General features: G+C 38.2%; 2 protein-coding genes across 5 annotated transcripts in view; one reads left to right on the top strand and one right to left on the bottom strand.

Moving 5' to 3' along the window:
• The first annotated feature begins 1877 nt into the window (after window positions 1–1877).
• Window positions 1878–26781, top strand: LOC135073380 (uncharacterized). Of its 4 annotated transcripts, XM_063967535.1 has the most exons (9): window positions 1895–1962; window positions 2377–2439; window positions 12531–12930; window positions 20705–20898; window positions 21658–21814; window positions 22333–22498; window positions 23062–23249; window positions 24409–24591; window positions 25059–26781. In XM_063967535.1, the coding sequence occupies exons 3-9, from the start codon at window positions 12727–12729 to the stop codon at window positions 25227–25229; spliced, it is 1263 nt and encodes a 420-aa protein (XP_063823605.1). In that variant the 5' UTR covers window positions 1895–1962; window positions 2377–2439; window positions 12531–12726; the 3' UTR covers window positions 25230–26781. The 4 variants fall into 4 exon arrangements, with proteins under 4 accessions (XP_063823604.1, XP_063823607.1, XP_063823605.1 ...); XM_063967534.1 differs by lacking the exon at window positions 2377–2439 and having other exon boundaries at window positions 1878–1962; XM_063967537.1 differs by lacking the exon at window positions 2377–2439 and having other exon boundaries at window positions 1892–1962; window positions 12550–12930.
• Window positions 26572–26918, bottom strand: part of LOC135073379 (nose resistant to fluoxetine protein 6-like) — a 34294-nt gene continuing 33947 nt past the window's right edge. The window contains exon 12 of the mRNA XM_063967533.1: window positions 26572–26780. Coding sequence (XP_063823603.1) covers window positions 26749–26780 — 32 coding nt within the window. The 3' untranslated portion in view covers window positions 26572–26748. The remainder of the gene's footprint in view (window positions 26781–26918) is intronic.

Below are 26918 nucleotides of genomic sequence, written 5' to 3'. Positions count from 1 at the left end.
AACACAAATATTATTATTACTTCTTACTCTTGAGCAATAAAATGACAATGTGTTAACTCGACATAAAAACTGTTTGGTAATTCAAAATGGTACGATTACAGGCCCCTGGAGTACGCCGCTTACATCACCGAGTAAACGTCTTGATAAGCATGGGAGCTGACGGTTATGGTGCCCGGCTTTTTGCCGTAACGGCAGCAGCTCATAAATAGATCAAGGATGGCCGATGCCAGCAAAAACTTTGATGGACCGATTGATTTAGTGTGTGCTGATGCTGACCATACTGTTATTTTAAGTATGGTAGAGTCGTGAAGGCTATATTATGGTAACTTTTATTGTTCATTTCAAATAGTGTATTTAGTATATTTTATAGCATAACTAAGCGTTGGAAAATATGTTTATCTTTTTAGAATGCACCCTTCAACTACCGTCGTTTGTGACCTTTCTTATTTAACTATAATTTGATATGAATCATCGCAATACGTAAATATTAATTATGTATTTCAATACTATTAGCAAGAAACGTCCATGATCTACTTAGCCTAAGCTAAGTAAATAAAAAAGTAAATTAACTTTTGGTAGAGTCGGTTATCTTTGTTTTAATTAAACGGTTATGATTCTCAAAGAATTTGTTTAATTAATTACTGTGACTTAATACAAAAAGCTATTGTATTGTTTATAAGTTAACATAATACCCTCTATATTTGTCTCTAATAAACATACCAAATGTTTGTCTTTGAGCCTAATAATATCAAAAAAATTACAAACAGAAGAATCCCCACATCATAGAACGCTATAAATTTTCCCCAAAAGTGTTCAGAGCCCAAATATCTGTAAACGAAGTTTCTTCAACATATTTTCAGAAGGCACGCAGCGTGTTACGGTTTGTAAGTAAAATATGTGAAACGTTACGAGTTGGAACTCGTGAGCAGTGACCCTTACACGGACCGCGATAAATCATAATCGAGGTGGTGCTCTGACACTTTACACTGTAGGAACTACACTTTTACAAGACTTGCGAGGAAGCCTTTGGAACTGGGGTCGGGCGCCATCATGATGTGATGCAACCGTTGATGGATGATTGTTTGGTACTGCATGTCATTGTTGCATCTGCAACGCGAGGATTACCATTGCCGGGTTATCTATACAATCCACATTGTATATATTCAAGTTTACATTTAAACAAAACTTAGGTATTTATTAAAGTCTAAGTAGCTCAGGTGGAAGAGCAGTTCGCCTGGCAAGCGAAAGGTCTTGGGTTCAATTTCTGCCTTAGGCTGGTCGATTTTTACAAGCTATTTATAAAACTTAGGTACTATTACGATGAACTGAAGGTATTTATTTAGTAAAATTACATACTTTTACCATAAGACGCACTGAAAATGACATCCAAGAGGGTGTAGAGCTGGTTGAATTTTCCCAAAAGGATGATAAAGCCATAAACTTATGATAATTCAAATGCAAAATAAATGTATCGAAATCTGTTAATACACTGAACCGTAAAGAAAAAGGGTCCTTGACCTAGCTTTACGAGACAAAATGTACTGGAACAACTACGCATTATTATTTGCTCTACATTTATTAAAAACAGCTTGAATCAATTTAGTCTTTATTTCATAATGCTAACTTTTGAAGATATTGAAGATTTTCCAACCGACCAATTTTTCCCAGTATTTTTCAGACGAGACAAACGACGCATCTTCTTTAATTAAGCATTAAAGCGCTCAAATTAGGCCACATTTTTAAATTCTCAGTTCTCCGAAATCAAGCTGTCAGATTGTCAATATCATCTCAATTAAATTACAGGGGCGAGCTAAACCGAAGTTTTATCATAATACAATAACTAGCTGCTCAATCTATCGCAGGAGCCTGGCAAAGAGCCTCGCCCAGTGCAGTCGCGAGCCAGGCGGGCGGCACACGCGTCGACCGCCGCGTGTTCAGTAAACACTGGACTTGTTGTGACAGGTGTGTTTGTGGAGGCCTGAGACCTTAGTTTTTTAACCATCTCTAAATAAAGGGTTCTGGGGATTTTAAAAACAAGTGATTTAGGACAGTTTACAGACGTGAAGATTTTTGGTAGAGCCAAGTTTTGTGAATGAAAATTTACACGAGCTTACGCTAAAATATAGTGTCAAAGCTTCTTTTCATACCGGCTTTTTAAATTATTAACCGTTGTGTAATTAATTAAAAAGGAAGAGGCTTTTTATCATTTTTCTTTAGGCATACTTTTCTATATTTAATTGGCCTGAAATAATTTATACTTATTAATAATTGGAACAAACGGAAAATTTTCAGTCTAATTCAATAATGAGTAGTTTTTGCTTTAAGCATTAAAAAACATTTCTTTAATTATAATGCCTGTAACCATTTTTTTATTAGTTTCAATTAGGAAATACATAACACTGATTTCCTCGGAAAACAACTGAATATTTACACAAATAAGTAAGTAGATATATCATGTTTTTCACAAGCATTTATAAATAATATAACGAGCGCTAACAATCACACATTAACCGTTTACTTTAAAAATTAACGCATCTTTCAAAACATTCATGCGTCTTCCGTGTTATTTTCCCCACCGGGTCCCACAGCCCCCGGTGACATTACTCGCGAGAGCATCTTCGGGTTACGAAACGCAAATGTGTCCAAGTTACATAAATAGACACTGGTATTTGCAAATAAAAAGATTCAGCAGTTTGATAAATATGTACTCAATGATAAATCGAACATTTGATTTCATACAATCATGACGTTTCCTCATTCATTATGCTTCCATGTAGGTCAGTGCATCATGTATTCCAAAATGTAGCAGACACCTAATTGGTTTCTTCAAAAACTCACATAATAAAACCGCATAACTGAAGCGTAAAAACCTGTAAAAACTCAACAATTAATTAAGTTTCTCATAGCTTTTGTAGGTCGAGTAGAACCGTAAATTAATACTGTTCCAATATGTGTATTTAACTGTTCTAACAGTAAACAATCGACTTCAGCTTCAGCGAATGTTACATCAAGGTTGGCCGAATACCGCCGGCGCCGAAGATGCGATCTTTTGCAATGAGCTATTATTTAATCTTCACCTTTACAAAGCAAAAAATCTTGCGGAAGACGACCACGAGGCATTGTCTGTGTATTACTTTTTGTTTAAGTTACCTACTTAAGAAGCTGTATTGTTATTTACCACTGTATTTAATTACCTTCTTATTCATAAAAGTTAGAGCTATTAAATGCTCTATTATTTTCTGTTAGATGATTATTCTGCTGCCATATAAAGAAGCAATACAGTATTAGTGTTTTTGTTAAAACAGTGTTATATGACTGTTATAGCAGTTATAGTTATAAATAGAAGAGTTAAAGTTTATTTTGTCTGTATTTTTGCACATTTTAAAGACACGGTGTCATCAATGTGGGCCATTAACGTTACGGAGTGTTTTAGTAAGGACGCAAGTTAGCTAGTTTTAGTAGCAGTAATTTCCCAAATGCAATTAATGTTGAAGCCTTTAGCAACAAGAGTGTAGAAACACCGTACAAAGCAGTACGTCATTCCGCTTTTTATGCCCACTTTAAGTGGCTTAACCCACTTACTCCTACCAGGTGTTATAACACCGCTAAAAAGTAGTTCGGAACATCCTTAGATAAATTATAAAAATATCGAGAATTTGTTTACTGTTCCTTGTATTTTCTCTTCATAACGAATCAAGCTGTAATTGAGTATGTTCGATATCGCATATTTGCTTTATTTTGTTAGTTTTTTATTGTTTTGAATTCTGTTATTTAGTTTTGTGCAAAAACGTCTAATAAAAGGTAAGATATTTCATAAACTCGCTAGTAATACATCAGATTATACTAGTTATTATTTTATGTACTACTGTTAACTACAAAACAATAAACATATGTTTTTGAAAAGCTTTACATTTTTGTGACTTTTTATGACAAAATTACGATCGGTGTTTTAACACCTGGTCGCATAATCGACGTCTAACCTGTATATTCATTAAAAGTTTAGGCCACGATATAAAAGACCGCTGAGACTTCACGAAATTGTGGACGTATTAGAAAACATTGACGACGATGCTCAGATACCGAATCACATAGCAATTTTACCACCTGAAAATGTTAATGCAGAAGCAACGGATGAATATTCTGGTGAAGAAGACCACGTTACCTTACAAAATCTCCCAGGTTAGCCTAGTTCCGTTTATCTAACTATAACCTGGAAGATTTTGTAAGATAACGTGGTCTTCTTCACCAGAATATTCATCCGTTGCTTCTGCATTACTACTTATAGCGTGTAAGTTTTCTATTGCTATTTTTCGTGAAATTCCAGGTTCGCAACTTAGAGCCTAAGCAGAAGTACTGTACGACAAGTCTTCTTCAGATAACGATGATAACATCCCACTCTCTGATTTTTAAAAGTAAACCGAAATGAATCTAATGATGCCTCCAATGCAGTTAGTTCTTCTGCCATGAAAGTACCTACTGCAATCACAATTACAACAATGCAATATAGTGCAAGTACCTTCTGTGAAAGTTCTGTGCTAAAATGTGTAAAATATACATGGCAAAGCAGTCATACTCCGAAACAATATTTATGAAGAATGGCACCACAACCAGGGTCCACGGAGCTTACATCCCTCCCTAAGTACTACTTTACTTACGAGTACTACACGCAACTGACATGTAAAATTTGCAATAAAAAATCAATTTGGTGTTAAAAATGCGCCACGTACTAAAGCATCCTAGGCTATGATTTATGTCTTACCATATACCATACCTCTGAATAAGATTTTGGTATTTTTTTAATATGTGAGTATAACTTATAACTCGTTTTTAACTCTTAAACCTAACAAAATCATAGTATGGTTTTTTCTCATAGTAGTAGTTGTGGTAGTAGTCCATTCTCCGACCAGGTGTTAAAACACCACCCATTTTCCGGCTTTTCCAGTTGACCAAGAATTTTTCTAATATTTTTCTGTGGACACTTGACCTCTATTTAGAAACATACTAAAAATTTATAAAATTTGACAAGTATAAAAAGTTTCAGGAGTATCCGGGTTAAGTAAACTCTAGATGTAATTGCTGCAGCTAAAAAGCATGTAGTTCTCATTACTAGTTCTTGCGACAGGAGCGATTATATCGTTAGCGTCACTGTAATACACCGATATTGTCACATGCTGCTTTTTCTGGAAATATTGCAGATTCATGATGACGACATGGGACTTACAAGTGGTGTTTTCGGACAACTACACACGATATCAACACCGCACTGTGTAATACGCGATTTAGTTAGATTATTACTTGTTTCATATTAGATACTGAAATGATTTAATGACACATCCTAGTGGAACAGGTTTTCATAGAGATTTTCAACATTGATGTGGCTAATGAAACTTAGACACAAAGATCCATCTTTTTCTTGCCTATAAAGCGGTAAGTTAAAGTTACACCTATAAGGAATATAAAATACCTTGACTGAAACATTTTATGATAAGTATTTTACAAATACAGAAAAGTAATAGAAATATTCATGAGTAGTATCGTAGCTATAACCTGATTTGGGTTGACTCTACATTATGTCGATGCAAAGACTTCCTAGATCAAATATGGCAATTGGCAACTGTGGCAACACAAGAAAGACCAAGTTGCGTTGCGCGTGCGTGATCAAGTAAAAAGCCAGTTGCTTCATAACCGCTGTCAATTGATTGGCACTGAGAACGGAATATTAATCAAGCCATGGTATCAAGCTCTAGAACAGTATCGCTTCTTGCGATACAATTAGCATATTCAGTTGCAGAATCAGCGCGTTATGGGAAATGCTTGGTTTAAACTTTAATTGAGTATGGTGCGCTCGCGCAGAGAAGAGGGTGACCATCGTTCAAGGAATATTTTCAAGGATTAGTAAACTTATAGTTACTACTGTTGAGCGTGCAATATTTTCCCAATCCACATTTTTTTTTATTTTTTTTTATAATGTTACTTTACTAATTTACTTATCGCTTGCTTATCCCAACTAATATTATAAATGCGAAAGTAACTCTGTCTGTCTGTCTGTCTGTTACGCTTTCCCGCTTAAACCTCGCAACCGATTTTGATGAAATTTGGCATAGAGATAGTTTGAGTCCCGGGAAAGAACATAGGATAGTTTTTATCCCGGTTTTTGAAACAGGGACGCGCGCGATAAAGTTTTTCTGTGACAGACAAAATTCCACGCGGGCGAAGCCGCGGGCGGAAAGCTAGTCTTTTAATATCAGTGAAATTGTGTGCTAATAAAATAAACTTTGAAGTTTGTCACACGCTTACAAATCCAGCAATATCCATTCATTGAAATTAGTGTCCGACCGAATGTTCGGTTTCGGTTTCGTTTTCGGTTGAGTTTCGGTAAAAACACGAGTTTCGGTTTAGTTTCGTTTTCGGCGGCAAACTTGCCGAAACTACGACCGAAACCGAATATGCATTCGGGAGTTTCCGCGCTGTTATCGGTCATGTTCGGCGCGTTGAATTAGTAAATGAATCCGATCAGAGCCAATGTCGTGATTCGCTCGCTTGTTTGTTTGCTGTTAGTTTTGTTTTGTTGTGATGGCGAGTTTTCAAGTGATTTATTTTGAATTTGGTAAGTTTTATCTCGTTTTATGTCGTTATAACATAAGAGCGGGTGTAAACATAAAAAAAATATTTAATATGACTGATAAAAGTATAATCAAGTTTAATCTAACCTATACATTTTTTTTGGTTCGCAAATGCTATACGTAAACAAACAATTTAGTTAAGTAGTTAGTAATGACTATAGTGCATTTCATGGTCATAATATTATGGATTCAGAGTTTCAAAGTTCATTTTAGTATTTATCACCAAGGTATCCAAGTGGCAAGTACAGTAGATACTAACTTACGTAGGTACTACCAATTTTGTTTTGAGAAATTATTAAGGTAAAAGACTTGACCATGGGACGGGTTATGTAGATGTCCTAAATATTGCGAGTAATTAAAAAAAATCTAGACTATAAATCCTTCTTTTTCTTTTTTAATAAGTACATAATTTGATACCTTTTAGAGTAAAAAGGCACTTTATAAGTTCAATTTTAATGCAATTTAAAGAGAAAACAATAAAGACTGACTGATTATAATAACGTTTTCTTTATTTTTCCCTCAAAATATGAGCCTTGTAAGGAAGTTTCGGTTTCGGTTTCGGTTTCGGCCGAAATAGACACTGTTGCCGAAATTCGTTTTCGGTTTCGGTTTCGGTCGTAAAACTTGTTTCGGTCGGGCACTAATTGAAATTGTAATTTCTACCACCATGTTTTATGCAAATAAAATTAATTGACTTGATTGTTGAACTTGGATATAATTTCATATTTGGGTCACCAGTGCAGGTGCCCAAGTAAAGCGTAATCTTATTAATGTATAATTCAAATAGAGCGATTAGAATCCTGCGGTGCGGTTGCCCCACATCGCTGCTTGCTCTGCTTCGGCTAACGGTTGACGTAACAGCATCTACCGTCCGTTCTTTGCTTTTCAACCGACTTCAAAAAAAGGAGGAGGTTCTCAATTCGACCCGTATGTTTTTTTTTTTTTTTTTTTTCTATGTTTGTTACGCGATAACTCCGCCAATTATGAACCGATTTGAACAAATCTTTTTTCTGCGTATAGGTAATACCTCAAGGGTGGTCCCATTTAAATTTAATAATAGAAAAAACAACCCCCAAGGGTGGAAAATTGGGGATGAACTTTTTTATACGCAATATCTCCGCCGATTATAAATCAATTTGAACGATTATTTTTTTGTTGAATAGGTATTATCAAAAGGGTGGTTTCATGCGAATTTGAAGAAAATATTTCACCCCCAAGGGTGGAAAATTGGGGATAAACTTTTTTATACGCAATATTTTCAATTTTTAGTTTTTTTTTGTGTTCACGCATTTGAAGTCGGTTTTATTTTTTTAAAAAGTTAATTATTCTTGTGCTAACAAATACTGTTTCTATTGAATGCTGTAATAATTTTTCGGTTACCATGCAGAATTGTATTAATAATTATGATTCCGAGGAAAAATAGAACTCAAGGCACACGAAGCGCACATAGTGATGTGTGTTATCTGTTGTATGACTACTCTTTAGAGTACTAAAGACTAGTTTGTAATATAGGATATTATTAACGACATCAGTATACCTAAGCAGAGGTCATAAATCATGTCATCTATTTACAACATTTCATTATCTCATCTAAATAGATCTCTGTAAAAAATATTTTATCTGTAACGTTATTTACGATCGAATTTGCCTGAATCTGTCTCTATTTTCGCAATCCTATCGCGTAGTCGACCATTTTACAAATCTTGCTGTCCAGGTAACGCCGATGTAAGTACACGGTAGGCCCAGTTAAACTTCCTTGATTACGAGTGTCACATGGTGGTTTTACAAGAGTGCGTTATTATGTTTTCTGACATCTGTCTCCTGCTTTGTAAATGATAGAAGTCCATGATATACTTTGAACTCTTTTTATATTCTTTTTAGTGCCCGACCGAAACAAGTTTTACGACCGAAACCGAAACCGAAAACGAATTTCGGCAACAGTGTCTATTTCGGCCGAAACCGAAACCGAAACCGAAACTTCCTTACAAGGCTCATATTTTGAGGGAAAAATAAAGAAAACGTTATTATAATCAGTCAGTCTTTATTGTTTTCTCTTTAAATTGCATTAAAATTGAACTTATAAAGTGCCTTTTTACTCTAAAAGGTATCAAATTATGTACTTATTAAAAAAGAAAAAGAAGGATTTATAGTCTAGATTTTTTTTAATTACTCGCAATATTTAGGACATCTACATAACCCGTCCCATGGTCAAGTCTTTTACCTTAATAATTTCTCAAAACAAAATTGGTAGTACCTACGTAAGTTAGTATCTACTGTACTTGCCACTTGGATACCTTGGTGATAAATACTAAAATGAACTTTGAAACTCTGAATCCATAATATTATGACCATGAAATGCACTATAGTCATTACTAACTACTTAACTAAATTGTTTGTTTACGTATAGCATTTGCGAACCAAAAAAAATGTATAGGTTAGATTAAACTTGATTATACTTTTATCAGTCATATTAAATATTTTTTTTATGTTTACACCCGCTCTTATGTTATAACGACATAAAACGAGATAAAACTTACCAAATTCAAAATAAATCACTTGAAAACTCGCCATCACAACAAAACAAAACTAACAGCAAACAAACAAGCGAGCGAATCACGACATTGGCTCTGATCGGATTCATTTACTAATTCAACGCGCCGAACATGACCGATAACAGCGCGGAAACTCCCGAATGCATATTCGGTTTCGGTCGTAGTTTCGGCAAGTTTGCCGCCGAAAACGAAACTAAACCGAAACTCGTGTTTTTACCGAAACTCAACCGAAAACGAAACCGAAACCGAACATTCGGTCGGACACTAATTCTTTTAGATAAATTATTAGCTTTTACTATTTGGCTATCTTTGGCGTCCATGTATAGAGGTGGGATTAGTCACGTAATGCAACATCATGTGTGGTGATTCTTCGTAATTTTATGAGGGAAACAAGCTCATCTTAATTGACTCGAGTGTAGAGTGTCTAAGCTAGAAGATGATATTAGATTAAATCCTAGAAGCCTCGTTTAAGTTCCGTATAGAGCTCCGTGATTGGTTCGTGTGTCACCCTGTGCGTCCACGCGCACTGTGAGACCTCATAGTAATGTTTGTGAATACGGGCGTTATACCTGTTGATAGCTCAACCACAGATCCAAGAGCTAAACTAACTCGACACTATACCGAAGATATCCCGGACATCAGCCTATACGAGATTAGGATGGCTCTCAAACAGCTAAAGAACAACAAGGCACCGGGTGATGACGGAATAACATCGGAGCTTCTGAACGCGGGTGGAACACCGATACTGAAAGTCCTTCAGAGACTCTTTAACTCCGTCTTACTCCAGGGAACTACGCCAGAGGCATGGAACAGAAGCGTGGTGGTGCTCTTCTTCAAGAAAGGTGATAAGACCTTGCTGAAGAATTACAGACCCATCTCGCTTCTGAGTCATGTCTACAAACTGTTTTCGAGAGTCATCACGAACCGTCTCGCGCGTAGGTTCGATGACTTCCAGCCTCCCGAACAAGCCGGATTCCGAAAAGGTTATAGTACCATAGACCACATCCATACGCTGCGACAGGTTATACAGAAGACTGAGGAGTATAACTTGCCACTATGCTTGGCGTTCGTGGACTATGAGAAGGCCTTCGATTCGATTGAGACTTGGGCAGTGTTACAATCTCTCCAGCGGTGCCGTATTGACTATCGGTATATCGAGGTGCTGAAGTGCTTGTACAAAAACGCCACCATGTCGGTCCGAGTACAGGAGCAGAGCACGAAGGCGATTCCACTGCAGCGAGGCGTTAGGCAGGGAGATGTTATATCTCCGAAACTGTTCACCGCTGCATTGGAGGACGCTTTCAAGCTCCTGGAATGGAAAGGATTCGGCATAAACATTAATGGCGAGTACATCACTCACCTTCGGTTTGCCGACGATATTGTGGTCATGGCAGAATCGTTGGAAGATCTTGGCACAATGCTCGAAGACCTTAATCGACAGGTTTCCCAACAGGTAGGCCTGAGGATGAACATGGACAAAACGAAGCTTATGTCGAATATCCATGTTGCGCCCTACCCAGTTTCAGTTGGGAGCTCAATTCTCGAGATTGTCGACAAGTATGTCTACCTCGGACAAACGATCCAGCTAGGTAGGTCCAATTTCGAGAAGGAGGTCAATCGTCGAATCCAACTCGGCTGGGCAGCGTTCGGGAAACTACGTAACATCTTTTCGTCCAAAATACCCCAATGCCTGAAGACGAAAGTCTACAATCAATGTGTGTTACCAGTGATAACTTATGGCTCGGAAACGTGGCCTCTCACTATAGGCCTTATACAGAAGCTCAAAGTTGCACAGCGTGCTATGGAGAGGGCTATGCTTGGTGTTTCTTTGCGAGATCGAATCAGAAATGAGGAAATCCGTAAACGAACTAAAGTCGCTGACATAGCCCGACGGATTAGCAAGCTGAAGTGGCAATGGGCAGGGCACATAGTGCGCAGAACTGACGGCCGATGGGGCAGCAAGGTTCTGGAATGGAGGCCGCGTACCGGAAGGCGCAGCGTGGGACGTCCACCTACAAGGTGGACCGACGACATCGTAAAGGTAGCAGGGAAGCGCTGGATGCAGGCCGCTACCAATCGATCAATGTGGAAAGCATTAGGGGAGGCCTATGTTCAGCAGTGGACGTCCTATGGCTGACATGATGATGATGATGACGGGCGTTATATTGGTAAATGGCGTAAATTTTTGGTGATGATTTCTGGTGAGCTGTTTTAAAGTACAAAATAAGCTGTGCGTAGGAAATCATCTTGTTAGGTCGCACTTTATAGTGTGTTATGTGTCTTTCTGTTTGAGCGTCGTAACGTTGGCACTTATGTCGAGTTCTTTTCAAAGTTTATATTCTTTGTCTAATGTGCGCGTGGGCCTTTTGTTTCTGAGTCTATTAGCTTACCCTCACGTAACCCTCCAAACAACTGGGTTACAATAGCGCGGTTTCGACACCGCGGCTAGATCAAACGGTACTTCGCCGTTACTTCTTACATTACCACAATTACCGTGACCATCCGCTGTGTAATCTGAGCTGGCTCTTGAACTTGGGGTAATTTTGTCTATGATCATGTTGAGGTATCTAAGAGGTAGTCTTGGAGTCGGATTCTGAAACCATTCAGTTTTGATTCGCGAACGATGTTGCACAAATTGAGACGAGTTACAATACAATCTACAATTTATGTGGATTCGCAATACGAATTCGAATGGTTTAAAATACGTCTCTTTGTAATTGTATTGTATGCGGGTTGAAACACAAGTTTGGTGATTTCAATGAGCCATACTTTGGAAAGTGAATGAGCTCATCCGAAGTAAAACGCTTTTACAATGCGATAATGTGGAAATTGCCAAAAAATTGCATTGTTTTATTTAACACTAAAGATGATAGTAAAAGTTACGAGTTGTACGCATTTCAGTTTTGACTCGGATACTTTGTTTACTAGACAATTTAGTTACTGTGGCATGGTCTTAGAAGTTCGTCATTCGGTCATCTCCATATTTGCGAAAGTTTGTCTGTTCGTTGTTATAAAATTAAATTAGAATAGATCAGTATTAATACCAGTTAGTCGTGAATGAAGAGTGTGGATCGGTTGGAACATAATAAAAATTATAATAGCGAGGAAGTTGCGCGTGACCCATCGTGTAAGTATGCGATGCGCGGTCAACCAAATTGGTTATTCATGAATGTGAAACAGACGTGATCCAGAACTGACGTGAATTCTGAGTAGAGGATAAGTCAAAAGACGCTGTGTAATTTTGAATTTAAATTCATTTTTTTTGTTTCATAATGGAAAGCATATTATCATCAGTCCTTAATCTTTTAAAATTACGTGCATAAAAAGTTCTTTCCACGTCTCAATATAATTTTAGCTTACTATAACATCGCAAGAATAATGTGGGCCGATATTACTTCATCAGCGTACTGAGACAATTTGTGAACAAAAACAGTGAGCAACTAAGACAGTGATTAGTGAGGAATGAACCTAGTGAACTGAAAAGTTTGTAACCAAAAACAAGAGAAGAAAAAAAGTGAAGAAATCATGAAAAAAGTGTCTGGCCGCAAAAAATGAGACGTTTGAACTATTTAAAAAGAAATTGGACGTTAAACATGGCGCAGTGGGTCTGGTTAGCGGCGCTGCTGTGCGGCTCGCAAGCGGCGGTGCTGCCGCCACCCTGGGCGGACGTCAGGAGAAACCCGTGCGCTGCCCATCCTAGGGGCTGGCTCATGCTGTACTGGCCGACTGATGGCAAATGCTACACTATTTATAAGGTTGGTATTTTTATTTTATTGCATTTATTTGGATAGTCAACAAACAAGGCGCATACATGAAAAATAAATGAAAATGAATTATTTATTATTATAACTAAACGGACTAAGAACTAAGTGATGTCTCGGCATGCAATGTATCGTTCGTTTGTTCGTTTCAGCCGAAAGACGTCCACTGCTGGACAAAGGCCTCCCCCAAGGATTTCCACAAAGACCGGTCCTGCGCCGCTCGCATCCAGGCGCCTCCCGCGACCTTCACCAGATCGTCGGTCTACCTAGTGGGCCTGCCTACGCTACGTCTTCAAAATACAGTTAATACAGTTAACAGTACAAAATGAAAAACTAAGGAATGAAAAACACAATACTGTTATTTGCTGCCTTTGCAAAGGATTTTATTTGCTTACCTAGGTATCACCTATTTCACAGGATCTTTATTTTCTGTCTTTTACTACTTATTAAGAATATTAAACTAGAAAGCTCAGTCACGATTTCAATCTTCACAGGATATCTAATTCAACTTCGATATCTAGTAATCAACGCAAATGAATACTTGATCAATTAAAAAGAAAATTACTTTCTTGCATAGCTTGGTTTCAAATGATAATCTTATGATTCCCGTTTGTTTAGTAGGTTTACGATAAGAATCCTTGCGTTATTTTTTCATCGAAAATTTTATACGCGAGTAGTCTAATTAAAAAAAATCTTATGACAACTTAATATTATCTTATTAATTTAGTAAAGTGCCGCGTAAAGGAAGCAATGTCTTCGTCTGAAAAAATAAAAAGTTCAATTTCAATTATTTTTCCTGGAAATGGACAGTTTTTATTTGGTGTGAAATAAAAAGTATTTTAAATTATCTCAATCGGTTTTGATTACCTACGACTTCATTAACGTTATAACTAAAACCGTTTAAATGCCAATTCGTTTTAATTAAGTGTCAATTTAATAATTTTATTACTACAGTAACAGTCGATTTTCGTCATAAATCTTACATTAATCTCTTGCATTAAGAAGTATTGTAATGCGTGGGAGTGGGTCAGTGGGTGCGATCGATCGGTCATGGTCTTTCATAATTGCACTAAATGCAACGATACCCGTAACCGGTTAGACTTGTCAAAGCAGTTGCTCTATGTAGTTTTGGCACAGTTTAACACTTAATACCTAGGGTTTTGGGTTCAATGTCAGTAACCACTTTTACTTTACTGCGACGGACAGAATAAAGGATTATTTCACGAGTATTTTTTTTGTTTTGTAAGCCGTGACTAAATGGAATTTTGGCTGTCTCCACATATTATTCCTAGATATTTTAACTAAATGCCCTTTACGATATAAATCTACTTGACCTATATGGGCCTAGAAAATGATTTTCTGCAACTTTTCTCTTCGTAAATATTGTATAGTATTAAAAAATATTTTAATTAGAATGCGTAGACGACTGGTAGACAAAAATTAAGCATTAATTTATGGTTATTTAAACAGATGTCAGCTTAATATTTAGATTAAAAGTGAATGCATAAAAGTTATTATTATCATTTGTAATTTGCATAGCCTTTTCACAATCGCTAGTAGATAAATAGTGAATGAAGCAACACTGAACGTTATAACGAAACCAGACTTAAACTGGCCAATTTAGGACGATATATCGAGTGTGAATAGATGGCCCAGTTTGCTTTCAGTGCGTTTGCGCTCCATTTGGGACACAAATCACATTCTTTTTTACTATGAAATGAAACTATGCAGATTTTATTATAACTAGAGTTTGGACTGCTGGTTTGACTTCACTCTTGAATGTTCGACTGTAAAAACACCTCAGAAAGAATCCACAGAAGCTGGCCAAAACTGTCAGAAGGAACAATCTTACCGTAATTTTGTTTTACTAAACTTATTTTATAGCTAAGAGATTTATTTTAACTTTACAATGTTTTTGAATTAAGGCTCTCTGATGCAATGACGAAATAAGCAATTTGGACACAAGTCGAAACTGCACAATTCAAGCAGTCTTATCGTTAGAAGGGGATCTCTTCCAGATAAACCGAGGAGTGGACAATTGACTGAAATAGGTAGTTTCGAAAATTTTAAAGCTCTACAAGGGCCCACCTTAACCTTTACAGTGAATATCGAGTAACCTACAAAGCTTTTTATTTCTTTATCCCACTTGATCTGAATCTTTCTACACGAGTGAACCAGGTAGGTAAGTTCCGTACGTAGTAGTAACATACTTTAAACTTTCTTAGGCTGAGTTGCACCACTGAACTTTAACCGTAACTATAACGACAACCGGTGTTTTTAGTATGGAGTTTGACAGATTTTTGACGTTTGTTAGAGATAAAGTATGATGGTGCAACTCAGCCTTAATCTTAATTCTCATCATCTCTTATCATATCTTAAGTACGAGAAAAAATTTAACAAATACCTATTTCTTAATCGATTCGAATACAGGTTCCTCGTTTAGAAAAGATAATATCGCTATAAAATTACTTAAAGCATCCAACCGGACTGTCCGATAACTCGCTAGTCATTGATGGTATCGATTACAGTCCAGTGATCACTCGATATCGCTTACTTGCCCAATCTATTCGTTAGTGAACAGTGTGGCTTTTCTCCGCTCTGTTGGTTCCAGCAAGTCACGATGGTTATGATTTTAAACAGGTGCACTGAATCAATTATAATTTTGTTAACTGACTGTCATTGTTGTTTTAGATATCCATGGTGCGTGAATTAATTAAATTAATAACTTTTATAATAATGGTGGATTCGACGAAACAAGAGTAAATATTATGTCAGATTAAATCGTCAGTTATTCGACATTTTGACACATTTCCCATACTGAAACTGTCAATGTGCCAGTTATACCAGGAGATTCTCGGATAAAAGTTTGGTCGATTGGGTCCAAGTAAGTTAATTTAATAACAATTATTATACATGCTATGCCAAATAACGTGTAAGTGCTAATTGTTTTAGACATCGCCACACATGTAATAAGGATCAACAAAGCGTAAAACACTAATTGGAACTGCCAAAAATTCGTCAGTTTTGTTTTAAGTGGAATAGAACCTAGTGGAACAGATTGCCTTCACACGTTTTGTTTGTGTAAACATAGCATAATAGTTAAATATTTTACGAATATTTTGACTAAGAATGAATTTATTTAAAAGGAGGACGCGTTATCTAAAGCACATCTTCTTCCGAGTGCGTTGAGTTTAAGTGGCTTTGATAAATATAGAGCTACTGCAATTATTTCGCTATTTCACTTAGTTTACAGTTACGGATGCGATCGCAAGTGAGGGGGAAGCCTTATCTTGAGCTGGCGGACGATCGCCGGCGTGCCGCGGCCTAATTAACGTAACAAATTACTGTTACATGACTATTTATTTAAAAATAACTATTTACGTCACACGGCTCTACTTAGCTGTAGAAATGTGAGTTATTTGAAAACAACGCCGTTACTTTTAACGTTGTTATTTCACTGGGAAAATAGAACGTTGGTTACTTTACTTATATGCTTTTGTTTATGCTGTCTTAATCTAACCGCCCCTTCGGTCTAGTAGATTCCTAGGAATTTAATTAACGCTAGCGGGGGCGATTATTTGTAGGGCCTTTTCTGGCTAGCTACCACTATCTTACCTAAGTTTGTCGCCATAGTAACAATGCTGTGCTTCGGCAGTTATTCCCGTATTCACAAACGATGCCTGCTTAAGTGAAGCAAATCGAACGCTCAGCGTTGAATAGAGCTCTGTGATTGGTTCGTGTGTCATCTCATCACCCTGTGCGTCCACGCGCACTGTGAGACCTCATAGCAATGTTTGTGAATTCGGGCGTTGGAGGCTGAGATTAATAAAGCCCTTAAGTCAGTCAGTTCCTATGTGGTTGAGGATTCCAGGTGAAGCTTGCTGACCTTCGCTTCGGCCTGATTATCACTTTCCATCAGGTGAGATACAGGCCAATAGCTCCTCGTTATAGTTAAAAAAAATTGAATTCGGCAGTTTTATTACGTTCATCATCAACAGCCCTTTACAGTCCACTGCTGGACTATGAGGAGCCTCCTCCACTATAGTGGAGGGTTTTGCCATAATCCCCACGCTTGGCAGGCGGGTCGCCTCTTACGACACCCGCGGGAACAGTAGGGGTTGGTGACAAATGTATTCTACTCTGCCGTCACCACACGGCTTTATTACGTTAACAATATTATTTGACTTTCTATCCCCGCAGGGCAGAGGATGTGCGCGTGCGCCGGAAACGCGACGATCTAAAGTATAATCTGCTCATTATGTCAGTCGGGTAGGTTGGTAGCCTTGGGTCGGGTCGTTATTGCTTTGTTATGTAAAACGTGATGTTTGTGCTTTGTGCTGTAGGGCTGCTGGAGTGGGTTAACTGACAGGTTTTAAGATAAAATAAGATAAATCATGTTGTCTTAAAGGAGGAAATGTGATTAGTTTGGGCAAAGCAAAGCAAATGTTACGTTTACTTACACCTTGTGTTTCCAGTTATTTACATTTAAAAATCAAGATTTTAAGTATTTTAACATGTTTAAAAAAGAGAATGCTTATTTATTTTGCTAACGGAGCTGTAATTGAAAGGTCAACATTAAAAATGTTAAGTTTATTGTATTGTAATGTAAATCACATGAAGTACGAAATGTAAACGAATATAAAAGTTGGTACGTAGTCGTATTAGACGACTAATGAATATAAATTCGGTTAATTAAAATCAGATGGATTAAAATATTTAATAAGAAACATGTAAAGGCTCTACATACTTATCTCTACATTATACCTCATACTGCCACTCCAATACAATAAAGGGACTGAGACAAATATACCGAACACATCGAAATCGTTTTCGCACCGTCTACCGCACATTGCCGCGTTGTCGTGAGATGTCGGCTGGATAGTATGGAATGGAGGTCGCGCGTTCGCTTCCCGGCGAGTCAGGGTCAAGGGTCGCGTTGTGCAACCACCGGCATCGTGACAGCTGTGACATTAGTGAACGGGGTTTGTGTTCTTCTGGCCCTCATTATAAATTATGACTATTTTGAAAACAGGCTTTTAGCAGGTGTGTATTTATTGAGTAGGAATTAAATCCAAATACAATATGTAACGTATTTATGAGGCATTTATATTATTATGTATTCTTAGTACAAATGCGTTCGTGATTCATAAGCAATTGTTGTGCTCAGTAGTGCTCTCCCTGTTTGGGTGTCCACGGAAGACCAGCGTCGTGGCATTATCTACTGAGATGCTACGACACCATGCTGAGTGGATACCTTTTCAGTGTCATTGTAATTACCTTCTCATTAAATAATAATAAGTATTGTAAGTGTATTGTCGATGATACTGAATAAACATTTTTTCTTTCTTTCTTTCTTTCTTTCTTTCAAATTAATTCAAATAGGTGATTCATCAAAGTATACGTAACATCAAGTAAGGTATTTGTATTCTATGAATAATGTTTTGAACTCTACTCTGACCGCGATCGTTGCGTATCTAAAGAAAAAACAAATATGCAATATACCTACTTTTTTATTAGTGTTCTCGCTGTCGGTGGATATATTATATCTGACACACTTCATGGTCTTCCATTTAATTGAAATGTTTACAAGAAATAGACAATGAAATGTTTTCGTATTAAATAACTTCTGTGATGTTGAAGTAACTCTTAATAAGCTGGTTTTAAAAGCTAACTTTTTGCTGGTTTCAAAAAGTCTGCTTCGTAAATTTTTATTAAACTATGTATTTCAATTGCTTACAATATGACTGTGTTTGAAAATGCTATAATGCAATCGCTATTGAATCATTGCGGCTATAGCAATCTGCGTAATTTTGATAAATCTGCAAATTATTGCAGGCAGAAAATGTCACTGAAAATTACAGGTTAAAATTGGTACTAAGTACATCGACCTCTGATCGCATCGACTTTATTGTCAAACCTCACATAAGCCTCCGAATTATGGCGTGGCACAATGTTATGTAATGTAACAGTATTTGTACGTGATATCCGGCAGATTTAGCCTTTGGATGGATAGTGACAGGACCGAAATTGCTTATGAGCTTTGATTACTGTAATTTTATTATCAATTTGGTTGATGAACGTAATTTGTGTCCAATTAATTTTGTAATGATTTATGATATTTGATGGCCTAAAGAAAAGGTTGGTTTATAAATAGAACCATAAATAGAAGCATCAAATTAAATTGCAAGTTCCGTAACATAACATTTAAAACCTGGCAAATTAAAATAAATCAGTCACCAATCTCGTGTGGGATTTAAAAAACCAATTAAACTTACCTAATTTTATACCTAACTATTACTCAGTTTTAATTTACGCTTATATTTATTACTCCAAGGCTATCCCAGACTTCAGTAGAAGCCTTAATTACTTTATTTCGAGTGTTTACTTAAAATTACTACCTAATGTTTTCCCATACTCAGCCTAATTAGTCAGTTCGCAATTAACTAACGCGTTAGACTTTTTTCGCACTTTACAGCGTTATTTACCTACCTATTAATGTAATGAATACGCGAATGAAGCACTTACAGCAAAAAATGGCAATTTAAGGAGTGATAAATGATCATCATTGTCTCAACACAATGAATATCGTGTTTCTGTTAATCTATGATAGCGATTAAATCTACATTCCTATGCATTTCTTTAGTTTAGATTGTTTCATGTTGGACGTTACGATGACCTTACAATTCTTCACTGGATAAGGAATGATGGGAGAGATAATTTTACAAAGTGTTGTTGTCAGGATATGTTGTATGGAAAACTGATTTATTAATCAGAATGCAATTCAGATTGCATAAGATTGGTAATTCATTTATGGGAAAATGTATTAAATTCTTTAATAAATTACCACAAACTGTTGTAGAACTCCCATTCATAAATTCAAAGCACATATTAAAAGTACCTTAATGAAAAAGGGCTATTATAAAGTCGATGATTATTTAAAAGATAAAAATGTTTGGGATGCGTTACTGCCTAGCTCGCATAAATATGTATTTATAACTTTGTACATTTTAAAGCAAGTAAACCTTTGGAAAAGAGGCTGACAATAGTGACTGAGTTTCTTGCGCTGCTTCTTCTCAGCACAGGCTCCTTCTCAGGACGTGTAAAAGTGCTTTTTTTTAAGCCTATTTACAGAAATAAATGAGTTTTATGAGTTTTTTATGAGTTTTATGTAATGTACGTAAATCTTACTCGTATGTAAAAAGTTTATACGAGTACAATTAAGTTAAAAATAGGTTACTTTTAAACGATGTATTTTCAGGTTTTTCTGATGACCATAGCAACATTTCGTTAAGAGCTAAAAATGATAGCCGTGAAAATACAGTATGATTATGTAATCTAGCTGCTTTGCAAATCACAAATGCTACCAAAAAGCTGTATCTGCAAAATCGTCTAATCAGACTGAGCACACGCCCATCATAGAATAGAACCTAGAGTTAGATGGAAACTTCACTTTATACGAGTAGATCACACTTTCATTAAAAATCTCATATACCTAATTCTTCTTCTCAGTCGGTACACTCTTGTCAGAGTGGTCGTGGTCATCATTGTGAATCACGATGAGTGATGTTCCTCATAATACGGCGCCATTCCTTGCGGACTGCAGCTTTCCGGGCACTTTCGCTATCCGAACACTTAGTTGCGGCCTTGATCAGGTCCGTCCATCTCATTGGTGATCTACCACGTGGTCTGGTGCCTTCAATTTTTCCCTGCACTACAAGACGCTCTATGGAGTCATCATACCTAATACGTTTCTTAATTTCCATTCCAGAAAGGCCACCCCTGCCCAGACACCCAAGAGCTGAGCCCTGGCCGGTGGGGTGGGAGGACGGTCGCTGAGTGCAAGTGTCCCCCCGGCACTGCCCAGCTGCCCCACACCACCACCTGCCACAAACTCTTCGAGCGGGGTCCCTGCAGGCCTGGAGAGTACTTCGCGCCCGTTGAGGAGTCCTTCAACAAGAGAGGGTAGGTGAGCATCTTGGGCGATACTCTTCTTCGTTAATATGAAAGGATTCAGTTGAAATTGGGTAGTTTGAGACTGGCACCACTGCCTAAGCCTATACGACCGGCTCTACTCTTAATGCCTGATACAAGATGTTTAGCAGTGTACTTTATTGGCCGGAAAATCCCGAGTCAGAGAAAATCTTCTATAAAAGGACATCTTAGTAGAACCTAATATCATCAGTCAGTTTAAAATCCATTATTTGATATTAATTAAGGTGTTGTTTGGAATCCATTCTTATAGAGATCCCGGATTCAGTTCGAATATTATTGTTTGAAATGTGATTGCAATAATTTCGACATAGGCTATCAGTAACTTTAATAACCTTACCAAGCTTTGATAGATTTCCGTTCGCCTTGCAATATTTGAAATGACTTTAAATCTAGCTTAATTTAATAAATGTTCCATGACATGCTATAATTTCTTAAGTGTACTCTCAGATGTGGGAATCCGTGTCCTGTCATTAAAATATTTCGTCACTCTTCAAGTGAGCGGCTAGACTACCTCGACCCAGGTGGACTGATAGTTCTCGTGTATTGTGTTTACCAATTAGCAGAACCGATCATTAGGTATGGCTCTATAAATTTATAGATTTTCACAATCACACATTAAACTAAACAATCCCCTTCAATGTCAAATACTGAGAATGGACATGATTTTACGCTGTTGTGAAATGATTTAATTATTCAAATGCTTATGACTAATCCTGTTCTGTATTCCAGCGAGCGACAGGGCATGTGCGTGCGGCCGCAGCAGTGCGCTGACGAGACCTTGCTCTACTGGCCTGCAGATGGCCGGTGTTACTACAAGATGACGCAGGGCCCTTGCTACCCCGGGGCCTTGCTGGATGTAGGCGAGGATGGCCTTGCTAATTGCACGGTAAGTCATTTTGTGAATGGATATTTGGCTAAATCATAAGCCGACCAGGATGATTGATGCTGCTACTACAGGAAACTTAGGAGCCTGCTACCCGGCACCTTTGAAAGATGTTGGTACAGACGAGGTGCTGCGAATTGCACAGCAAGCAATTTTATTTTATTGATACTTTGCTGCCAATAACTCTGCAGTGTGCTCTTCATCTTTATCTTTAGGTACCGTATCGTGCTACATACATCAGCCCCCCAAGACAAGTTGCACTTTTTGATCGAATTGAAAATCGAAGCCGTCTAAATTCCATACAAAAACGGCCTTTCGACCACTTTTCGACTGGTTTGCGATAATAATGTGCACTTTGTCTAGAGCCACAGGAAAGCAATGGTTTTATACGCAAGGGGAGCAAAATTTTGCCTTCTATGTGTTATCATGTCAATTTTGGCGAAGAAATATATTGCACGGTTTCATGCATTTTTGATATTTTTTTCAGGACTGTTTCTCACACAAGTTCCATTATGTTTCAGTGTGCCATCGACGGCCCCAACTACTGGGCCCCGGACGGGGGCTGCTACGCGCACTACACGCGGGGCCCGTGCGAGAAGGGGCAGCTCTTCCTGCCAGGAGCCAAGTGTGGCTGCGAGCCGCACCTGCCGCAGTACGATAATGGGACGAACGCCTGCTATGAATTGGGTAAGCGAGCCTTAGGAGCTCCTTTTAGTCTTATCTTTATGATAACTGGTCTAAATTAGCAGCGATACAAAAGGTCGATACGACTGTCGAGTTGAAAATAATATTCTGTCTCTTCCCATCTTGTGTATTTGTCGTAATGTCTCGTTCTCCCGCCAAAAATGTCAAAGTCAGTCGGGTTCACCTATGACATTGGGTTTGTTTACATTTGGTATCGCTTCTCGTTGGCCGTACTTTAGAAATGATTAAAATTTGTTTTATAGAGCAGTTTCTGTTGCATTTTACTGCGTCGAGACTATGTATTCTTCTGCCCAAATATCTCCTCCTGATTTCTTCAGACCTGTTTGTTAAGGGTTAAACCTATGCTTAAAATCTATCTTCTATTTTTGAGTGGTCCAATGAAGAGTCGTCTTTGCGAGTCCATAAACGGATCCCTTAGGGGGAAGTGTTTTCCTTTCCTGGATGTGTTTAAACGTTGCATGAGAGTCCACATTGTGCGTACATAGTATGTAGGATCTGACTTGATCGAAAAAAAATTACAGAAAATTTATTTCTATACATTTCAGACACAATAGGCCCGTGTCCCAAAGGCCACCTGTTCTCCGTGACCGAGGTGACGCAGCGAGGGTCTAAGGCGGAGTGCAAGTGCAAGTCGTTTCACGCGAGAGCTGCCGATGGGGCTTGCTACAGGCTTTATACGCGGGGGCCGTGTGCGACGGATGAAATGATCGCTAGGGGAGGACGGTGCACTAAGGTAATTCAAAAGTTCGTTCGTTCGTTCGTTTCAGCCGAAAGACGTCCACTGCTGGACAAAGGCCTCCCCCAAGGATTTCCACAAAGACCGGTCCTGCGCCGCTCGCATCCAGGCACCTCCCGCGACCTTCACCAGATCGTCGGTCCTCCTAGTGGGAGGCCTGCCCACGCTACGTCTTCCGGCTGGTGGTCGCCACGCAAGAACTTTCCTGCCCCAGCGGCCATCAGCTCTACGAGCTATGTGCCCCGCCCGCTGCCACTTGATTTTAGCGATTCTGCGGGCTATGTCAGTAATTCAAAAGTAATATGTATTAAAGTAAACGTACAAAGGCAGCACATTAGACTTTGAGTGCAATAGTAAGTAGTTTCACTCGAGAGCGACTGATGGCGCTTGCTATAGGCTCTATACGCGGGGGCCTTGTGCGACTGATGAAATGATTGCTAGGGGAGGGCGGTGCACCAAGGTAACAACAAATATCTGTGAAAGCAATTATTTAGGCCAAATCATCCATTTTGGCTCTGATAAACTATAGAGGATCTTCCTCCTGCAGGAGGAACGGGAACAGTTAACACACCAAGCTATACATTTCTGTTGCGATGTAGCACGTTTACTAATACATAAGATGCGCACAGTTCGATGTGCCGTCTACCGTTATCGAAAGCGTCACATAGCGAAAATAACGTATTCGGTTTCGAAAAGTCAAAACGTATTCTAAGTAGAAAAGGTGACACAGAGAGAAACTTGAAAGCGTTTAAACTCTACTATTACAATCAACTATGTTACAATCTTTGCCTGAAAATATTCACTAGGCGCAACAAGCTAGAGGTATGCGAGTGTATGCGAGTCCTTCCATGCAATACCAAGCAGTAAGTTAATCTTATCTAAGTATATGTATAATCTAAATGAACTTTCTAATTCATCGAACTTTCTAATTAAACTAAAGAACGTCCATATCCACGACTGGTTTTGCACTGTTCGCATCCAGGTCCTTCTCGCGACCTACACACGATCTCTAATCCACCGATTATTCAAAATCAAATTCTTTTTATTTCAGGTAGAACTCAGCCTTAGTCAACAGTTAGAATAGTTTATTTGCATAAAACATGGTGTACAGTTTATAAGTGGAATAACTCGGAAAATAAAACATTCTTCGTTTCAGGTGCCCTGCGCCCGCGGCCGCCTATACGTGCCCGAGCGCCGGCGCTGCTACCGCCCAGGCACCGCCGAGCCGTGTCCCGTGGGCGAGGTGGTCGCGTTCGACTTCGACGCCAGGCCGGCTTTGGACGGACTCAGCCATAACGGCGTCTGTGCTTGCGGGAGCGGCGCTTGTACTAGGAGAGAGGTGAGGAAAAAGGTTAGGTAAAAGACTATGGACAGAAATTCGTATTTTCTACGAAATTTGCATTAAGACACATCTCATCAGATATGATCAAAAATGATAGGCCTTCTCAGATTTATCTCAACTCTGTAGGTCATGCAGCTATTAGAGCTTGCAATGAGACCAGATTTTAGGCAATCAAAAGATACAAGTAAATAATGAGGGATCTAACTGGATCCCTGTAATGTAACGCTTGTGTACCTGGTTTTCCATCTTTCTCGTATTCTTTTGATAAGCATACTAGCTTTGATGCTGAACTTAGCTCGACTTAACAAAGATCTCTCAAGAATCTTGAATTTGGTTTCGTTGGCGTGATCTCCGACGACTGCAACGAGAGTGTGGCTTATCCGTAATATCACAAAAGACATCCATGGCATCTCATTTTAAAAATCCCTAATAGAATAATTTTAAGTCTTTAATACACATTCCAGGTGGAAGCCTGCAGTTCCCGCCGCTGGACGGTGCCATACAAGGGCGTGTGCCACATCCTGCACACGCAGGGGCCTTGCAGTCCGGGATCCTGGCTCGTCCGGGACCACAACCGGGCCCGCTGCCAGTGCCGCCCCGGGACCGACCCGCGGGACTGCCGGGACAAGAGCTGACGAACGGGGAATGTAGATGATAGTGAAATGATCTCGAGTTTGGGGCCAGTTGTGGATTGAGCTATCAGATACAATCAATTTGGGGACAATATAATAGCTCGGATTTTGGCTGAAAATGGCTGAAAGAACTTAAAACCTCGGTCAGTTGACTGGAAAAAAGGGTGACATCACGTAGCCGTATTTCCATTTACTTCTTACCGGAAACCATAGTTTTTTTTTGCTGTAAAATAGCAACTTACTAAAAATAATAACTTGACGAGCTATGGTCTGTACAACGAGATGGCTCCCTGAGTAGCATTAGCTAGCCGTAGAATTTGTTTTAGAACTTGGCGACAGAGTTAAGCGGTAACAAACGTCTGGTGTTTTGGTTCTGTTTTGAAAATCTGCCGCCTCCTGTTAATTGGACTGAAGTAATCAATGTAATCATCATCAGATGATGGTCAAAGTGAACGGTATTATCTTTTAATTTATTTTAGCGTTGATAAGACTATGAAAATGAATGTGCGCGTATTTTTATATTCCGTCGTGGAAAAGATTCAAAGGTTTTCTCATTGCTGGTTTATTTTCTGGATTTGTCTGTAGGCAATGACGTAACATTTTTAAAATTCAAGCATTTTCGAGTACCATTATAAGAAAGAATCACGTGCTGAAGTGACCATGAGATTATGTTATGCCAAATTCGAATCGAAATTGGTGACAAAAATTATGTCACATTGTCTACAGGCATAACATCAATATTAGGATTCAAAGTTATGTGTTCTATGCTAGAACTTTACTATACCTACTCATTACTATTACATATTATTATTTAGTGCGAAAAAGGAGAACAATTGGGAGTTAAATACTTGTAAATAATAAAGTGTATTCAGGAGTTCCCAGACTTTTTCTATTGTGCCCTTAGTTACTTATTTTATGTGATTCTTGTTCGCGCTTTCCGGGGCGTTTATACACGTCCCAAAATATAGCTTGCCCTACCACCCCTTCGGGACAACATAATATGGGCTGGCTGGAGCTAAGAAGTGGCGGGGGAAACTCAGTCACCTTTGTTTGTCCCTTTTTTAATTAGCAAACAGGTACCTACATTAAAGAAGATATTATTGAAATCAAAATTCTTGTTATGTGTTACCATATGGGTCACTTAAAAATTAGGGTTTATGGTGAAAACGGGCATAAGTCTATAAAATTAAGTAACGGATGTTTACCCACGGAGCCCTAGGACACTGCAGCGTAAACTTTGAGAACTTCTAATACCTAAATGACATGAAAGAAGAAGAAAAGAAGAATGCTGATTATTGAATATTAGAAATGTAAGGATAGTTTGTAATAGCCAAATAAAAGATAATTCACATTTGATAAAAATGTTTGTCTTTATTATAAAACGTGTAATAACTTATTCGAATTCTATACTAACGTTTATCATCAAGTATTTATATCTAATAACTGAATACGCGAATACGTGATGTTGACTTACACTAACTATTTACAAGTCTTGTATTTCTTTTGGTATGACTAACTTAACTTATTTTTCTTTTAACTTTGTTGCTGACTTTCCTGAAACAATAGAAAGTGGGATTAAGTTAATGAACCTATGTAATATCATAATTATTTAATGGCCGCTGGTTAGAAAACCAACGTATTACAAGAATTTCAACGTTATTACAACGTATGAAAATAATTTCATAGGAACCC

This window comes from Ostrinia nubilalis, chromosome 7, assembly GCF_963855985.1.
Source record: "Ostrinia nubilalis chromosome 7, ilOstNubi1.1, whole genome shotgun sequence".
NCBI classification, from domain to species: Eukaryota; Metazoa; Arthropoda; class Insecta; order Lepidoptera; family Crambidae; genus Ostrinia; species Ostrinia nubilalis.
The sequence above is the reverse complement of the archived record's forward strand: the minus strand, read 5'-3'. Positions and strand labels throughout refer to the sequence as shown.

Coding starts and splice junctions, on each gene's coding strand:
- LOC135073380 (XM_063967534.1), top strand. CDS start 12,727: ATGAGACGTTTGAACTATTTAAAAAGAAATTGGACGTTAAACATGGCG. Junction 22,499..23,061: donor GAACGCCTGCTATGAATTGG/GTAAGCGAGCCT, acceptor TATACATTTCAG/ACACAATAGGCCCGTGTCCC. Junction 23,250..24,408: donor GGGGAGGACGGTGCACTAAG/GTAATTCAAAAG, acceptor TCTTCGTTTCAG/GTGCCCTGCGCCCGCGGCCG.